At 44.1% G+C, this 6,755-nt stretch overlaps 1 protein-coding gene across 2 annotated transcripts; it reads left to right on the top strand.

The window, feature by feature from the left end:
• Positions 1-6,755, top strand: LOC125506933 (neutral ceramidase-like). 2 transcript variants are annotated; one of them, XM_048671638.1, is made up of 11 exons: positions 22-155; positions 251-471; positions 1,322-1,752; positions 2,225-2,433; positions 2,783-3,139; positions 3,238-3,493; positions 3,585-3,855; positions 3,935-4,060; positions 4,515-4,578; positions 5,056-5,225; positions 5,926-6,755. In XM_048671638.1, exons 3-11 carry the CDS (start codon positions 1,403-1,405, stop codon positions 6,472-6,474), a joined length of 2,352 nt encoding a protein of 783 aa, XP_048527595.1. In that variant the 5' UTR covers positions 22-155; positions 251-471; positions 1,322-1,402; the 3' UTR covers positions 6,475-6,755. The 2 variants fall into 2 exon arrangements, with proteins under 2 accessions (XP_048527596.1, XP_048527595.1); XM_048671639.1 differs by lacking the exon at positions 251-471 and having other exon boundaries at positions 1-155.

Below are 6,755 nucleotides of genomic sequence, written 5' to 3'. Positions count from 1 at the left end.
GCGTGGAAGGCCCGGCCCGAAGTCTCCGCGGCGCGTCGCCATCGTCTCCCCACTTGGTCGTCATCCTCGCCGCCGATTCAACGCCTCGCCCGCTCCCCCTCCTCCTCGGTCCGGCCGTCCCCATGCCGACGAGGTCCAGGCCCTCGAGCCCAGAGGTGCGCGCGCCTCCTCCTCCCCCGCTCCCCCCCTACTCCACACCTCACCAGTTCCCGCGGCGCTGAACTCCTCTCGTGTTTGCTTGTTTGGTTAGCTGGGTCCCTTTTCCCTTTCCGAGCCGTGCCTTGTAGGCTCCACCCTGTCCCCCTCCGTCCGTCGCGGTCGGCCTCCGCCACTGAGCTACGACTACGAGGCGCCCCGCTCTTGGAGTTCCCAACCGGCCTAGTCGTGTCTGCGGGTTTAAATGGCGGCGGAGGCCACTAGCCAGTGGAGCAGCCGGGGCGGGGTTCCCAGTCGAGATTCGCCGTTCGCATGGTGAGCCAGTCCGCCTCCCCCCTCCGCCCCTCACTTCATTCCAGCCAGGTCGCGTCGGTCGTAGCTGGACGCGTTGTGCTAATCAGCTGCAGTACCAGTTAAATTGCTGTATGCAGTTGTTCTAGCTAGGGTTTGAGCATGCTTGGTGCGGATCTGGGGTACTAGATTTTGTGCTCCAGTGGATGACTTTTGAGCATACCAATTCTAGGAGTTTTTATGATACTACATCTCTAAGAAAACCCAGAATTTCATCAATACTAATTCCAAGATTATTTTTTGAACATCGAGCGAATTTCATGATCTTTCCGGAACTTAAATTTAAGTGGAAAATTGATAATTCTGGGACAGTAATTCAGCAACCGCAAATTAAATTGAGTGTACTCTGGGTCCCGAGAGCCAAAAATTCCCGTCCATTAGGTAGGTGCTAATACACTAGTACTACTGATTCTAGAGTACAGACCTACCTACCAAACGGACCCCAGTTCATCAAACCATTAACCCGTACAGAATAGGCCATTAATGCCTCCTAGTTCAGAGCTCCTACTTCATTTAGTTAAACATGTTATCGCCTGCCAGATGATGAGATGGACCACATATCAGTCAGATCCACCAAATAGAAGCCATACCTCAGCTGGCCCATGAGCACTCAGGAGATGGTGACCCGGAAGCCTGGCCCACGCCACACTACTGTTTTTTTCTCGCGGGGACACTGTATTTATAGCTTAACATGTACTTGTGTCATTATAGCTTGATAGTCTTGTTGGATACTACTAGTATGCACCCTTTCCCTTGCATCAGTATGATATAATGTTTGGTGGTTTTTTTAATAGGCTTTTCTTCTCTTTTGCAGAATGCAGTTAAATTTCTTGTTCTCTCCAGGCTTCTGACTTGCACTAGTTAATTAACAACTTCATTCCCTGGTTCCTTCCTGATGGAGGCTTCGTCTTGCTTGCGCTACCAAGTCTGCGGTTTTGGTTTGTCCTGGATATGGCTATGTCTTCTTTTACTGCATCTCCTTCAGAATTGCAGCCTGGTGCTCTCGGACTCTCCTTATCTGGTCGGCATGGGGAGCTATGACATAACAGGGCCTGCGGCAGATGTTAACATGATGGGATATGCAAATGCGGAGCAGGTTACATCAGGGATTCACTTCAGGCTAAAGTCACGAGCGTTTATTGTTGCGGAGCCTGACGATGGAAAGCGTGCTGTCTTTGTGAATCTCGACGCTTGCATGGCATCACAGCTTGTGAATATAAAGGTGCTCGACAGGCTAAAAGCAAGGTAGTAAGAAGCAACTTCTCCTGAATTAACCCTGCAAAAAAAAACTTCTCCTGAATTAATCATCAGAAAATCCTGAGATGTTGGTTTCAACTCTGAGTGCATGTTTTGTGTCTCTTTGTAGATCATGCATACAGTTGCATGGTTCCATCATCCTTTGTGCATCTTTCTCTCTTGAAACATTAGTTCATTATATGAAGTTGTTTTCTTACTTGTACCATGTTTATTCTCGTGATTATGTTAAGCCATCATTAGCTGCTGGTGTCTTTCTGTACCTTTTTATGATAATATGAACTGAGCTGCTGTCACTTAACGCGCTTAGCCATTTCACAATGCACATACATACTGTACAGAGGCACCCAATGACATGATTAAAAGTCTTATAATCTGCTTGGTCTATTTCATCAATAAGAAAGTAGATTCTGCCTTGCACGCTCATGAAGTTGGGTTGACTTGGCAAGCCTCGATTTGGCAGGTACGGTGATCTTTATAATGAGAATAACGTGGCTATCAGTGGTATCCATACCCATGCTGGGCCTGGAGGTTATCTGCAGTATGTAGTCTATATTATCACATCACTTGGGTTTGTTCGTCAGTCATTTGATGTAATTGTCGATGGCATTGAGCAAAGTATTGTTGAAGCTCATAACAATCTCCGTCCTGGGAAAATCTATGTGAATAAAGGTATGCAACTAGTTGCACTGTCTTAAACTAATGTCTTACCAAACTACCATTTGTACTGATATCACACATCTAATTAAAACACATATGTTTCGTAATATTTATAGCATCTTCCACCTGGCTCTAAAATGTCATTTAGTTTCAGTTTGGTCTTTAAATGTTACTTCAAGTCTGGCTGCAATTATTTTTCTCACTGCTCCATCTATATAATAATCAATGCAGTATAAGTTCGGATGTTCATTCCTCATGTGATGCCTACTTTTCTCTCTCTATATGGTATTGTGATGCCGGCTAAGCTTAGATCTAGTTGCTGCGAAGATTTTGTTGTCAATCTCATATGCTTGATGTTCAGGTGACCTTCTGGATGCTGGTGTGAATCGCAGCCCGAGTGGGTATCTGAATAACCCGGCTGAAGAGAGAAGCAAATATCGATACAATGTTGATAAAGAAATGACCCTTGTTAAGTTTGTAGATGATGAATTCGGTCCAGTTGGAAGCTTTAATTGGTTTGCGACTCACGGAACATCAATGAGTCGTACAAATTCTTTGATAAGCGGTGATAACAAAGGAGCAGCTGCACGTTTCATGGAAGACTGGGCTGAACAAAATGGCCTTCCTAAGCATACAGCTCATGCAAATTCTAATGATTTTGGATCTTTGCACCTTCCGAGAAGAGTCTCTACAATAATACCAGAACCAGATGAGATAAGTATGTCCCATCCTTCTTGCACTGTATGGATAGTGTGTCGGAATGAACATGTTAGATTATTCCTAAACCTACTATTTTCTCCATTTGCTTTTGTTCAGCGGATGACTTGATGCAATTAGCATCATCCTACAAGGCCTCAGGTGGCAGAATATTGGCAAGTTCAAATATCACTAGGCGCATTAGAAACACTCAAGAAAACAGTGCCAAATTTGTTTCCGCATTTTGCCAGTCAAACTGTGGAGATGTCAGTCCAAATGTCTTGGGAGCATTTTGCATAGACACCAACCTTCCTTGTGACTTCAATCACAGCACGTGCAATGGGAAGAACGAACTTTGCTATGGACGAGGTCCAGGGTATTCTTCTCGCATATCAAGTTATTAACCTTCCATGAGCATCAGCGACAAGTCCTTATAAATGAGGTTTTCAAATATTCCTGTCTTGCAGGTATCCTAATGAATTCGAAAGTACCCGCATAATTGGGGATAGGCAATTTCTGAAGGCTGTAGATCTCTTTAATTCGGCTTCAGAAGAACTACAAGGAAAAATTGACTATCGTCACACTTACTTAGATTTCTCGCAACTCGAAGTTAGTGTTTCGACGAGTACGGGAGGTCAGCAGGTGGTGAAAACATGCCCAGCAGCCATGGGGTTTTCATTTGCTGCTGGAACCACAGATGGCCCTGGAGCTTTTGATTTCAAACAAGGAGATGACAAGGTTTGGTATATCAGTTAAATACTTGCTTCAAAATTGTAGATGACGTGGTATTCACTGATTGCACGCCTTCTATTATCAGGGAAACCCTTTCTGGAGATTAGTGGGAGGCATACTAAAGAAACCAGGGAAAGAGCAAGTCGACTGCCAAGCTCCGAAACCAATATTGCTAGACACTGGTGAAATGAAGGAACCATATGATTGGGCGGTATGATATGCTTTTTTAAGTAATCATAAGCAGGCTTGTTACGTCACTTTCTCTGAAATGTCCTAATTGCAATTTCACTTAATAGCTGACACCAATGCCACCATCAATAAGGACCAATTGCTGCTGCATCATATCAGCACTGCCCAGGCTGATATATAAGATATAATTTCGTTTCTGTAATGAACTTGATTTTTTCCCAGTGCGAGTTTCTTAGTTTTACTGTTTTAGAGATTAATGTGTAGGCACTATATATCTGCATGTTCACGCCCGACGCTGTTTTTTTTGGTAGAGGTGATGGGATCAAATGAGTAATTATTTGTGAACTGCAGGGCACCTGTTGTGCGCAAGCTCCACAATATGTCAAATCAGAACCAAAATCTCAACCAGAAACCAATTTACCAAATTAATACAAATTTTCTTTCCTGGTCTTATTTACTTCCGTAATCTTTTGCAGCCTGCGATACTTCCCATTCAGATCATAAGAATTGGTCAGCTGGTTATCTTGTCTGTTCCTGGAGGTATATTCCAGTTCGTCAACCCTATTATGTCCATCCAGTTAGAAGTGCATGCGGGGTTTTTATCTATCAAGACATGCCATGCTCATGTTATCCAATGTTTTGAGTTACTGTTCTTTCTCAACAACACCAGCAACATGCATGTCTGCATCATTTTGCCACTTTGCTTTGCTAGGCAAGAAAAAAGTAGCCCACTTGATCAATAGCTCAAGGCAGCAAGACCAGCAAAGCTAAGTGAAATTGTATAGTAATTATGAGAGACTACTTAGTGGACCACAGGTCCACAACATGACAAAAGGAAGACTTTTCCCATGTTAACGGACTTGCTTTACGTAGCAAGGTTTTTGAGCTCTGCCAAACACCTAGTCTTGCCGGGCAGGAGTTAGGTGGGGGGCAATTGCTTGGGTTTCAGAGCTAGCAATCATATGGTCAATAAGCGTCAGCACTCCTCTAATATTTTTTTGTTATGTTTTGGCACAGAATTCACGACAATGGCCGGCAGGCGGTTACGTGATGCTGTAAAAAATGTACTGATAAGTGGCAGCAATGGTGAATTTAATTCCAACACTCACGTTGTTATTGCGGGGCTGACAAACACATATTCTCAGTATGTTACAACATTCGAAGAATACCAAGTCCAAAGATACGAGGTATGTGAACTTTGCTTCTGTACACCCCCTTAAATAAATTGACGGTGGAGATTGAAACACACCCCTCTAATCAAAATGGGTAATATAGTCCATTAAATATTAAATACTGGAGCGGTTTCATAGAGCTATTACTCATGATTATGATTATTGTTGCGTGAACTTCATGAGTGCCTATCTCCAATCAGTTCCACCCCAAGAAAACTGAGTTGGCTGGGATCTGCTACAGCAGCCTGCCGGTGGTTGGATTCCACAACAGATTGCATCCATCAGTAGACATCTCGTTGTGATGTTTTTCATGTCCTTGCTACCCCTTTTTTATGGAAAGGAGGGACCCTCAGCCTCTACATCAAGTGAATGCATGTAGTCCATATGCCCCTGCCCCATATATATATGTCAGAACATTAGTCATTCCTCTTCGATTTGCTTGCAAGCCTGCAGTAGATTGAAGTGTCATTATTTGAAGATGTCAGAACTTGTTTCAGCCACATCCAATATTTTTAGCGCTAACCAGTATTTTTGGTTTTTGTTAGAAACTCTCCACAATTATACCAGTTTGGCTTTCATTGATGTTTTGTTGCTAAAGATCTGACATTTCTGAACCTGAATTTCCAGTGATTGTTCCATCAAACATATGAAATAGATCCACTCACATATGTACCAATGCATGAATAATTTGTTGGAGTGAATATGTGTTTTGCAGGGTGCGTCAACTTTGTACGGTCCCCACACCTTGAGTGCATACATTCAAGAGTTTCAGAAACTTGCCACGGCTATGGTTGCAAACAAAGAGATCGCAGCAACAAACATTCTACCTCCTGACATGTTGGACAAGCAAATCGGACTGCTGCCAGGCGTCATTCTCGACTCGACTCCTCCTGGTGTTCACTTTGGGGATGTCAGCTCCGACGTCGCAGCAAACTCAGACTTCCGGAAGGGCAGTACCGTGAATGCTACGTTCCATTCGGCCTGTCCAAGGAATGATCTTCTAACCGACGGTACCTTCGCGCTCGTTGAGAGGCTGAATGGTGACAACTGGATTCCTGTCTACGACGATGACGATTGGTCTTTGCGATTCAAGTGGTCGAGGCCTTCGAAACTCAGTCCGGAGAGCTTTGCGACGCTGGAGTGGACCATTCCTGAAGATGCCGTCCCTGGTGTTTACAGGCTACGGCATTTCGGTGCCTCCAAGCCGCTGATAGGGTCGATCGAGCATTTTACAGGTACCTCTCGCGCGTTTGCAGTGCGTTAAGCAATACACAACTTGTGAGGATGTCCGAGAACTGCTGCTCTTTTTGCTTTGGTTACAAGCAAATATATAGCGTGTACATTAGGGAAAATACATCCCGCTATCGGTGCATGTTCATATTATACATATCTAGTACTTTGCAATAGCGCAGGCCGTTTCAGGATCCTGTATGAATGTCGTGGATTCACTCATGCATTACTTAGTGTCTGTTGGTAAAGCCCATCTCCTTTTACCTATTTCCTCAAGAACTGAGTTAACAGTGGATTGGGCAAATTTGGACTCGA

The sequence above is a fragment of the Triticum urartu genome, chromosome 5 (assembly GCF_003073215.2).
Source record: "Triticum urartu cultivar G1812 chromosome 5, Tu2.1, whole genome shotgun sequence".
NCBI classification, from domain to species: Eukaryota; Viridiplantae; Streptophyta; class Magnoliopsida; order Poales; family Poaceae; genus Triticum; species Triticum urartu.
The sequence above is the reverse complement of the archived record's forward strand: the minus strand, read 5'-3'. Positions and strand labels throughout refer to the sequence as shown.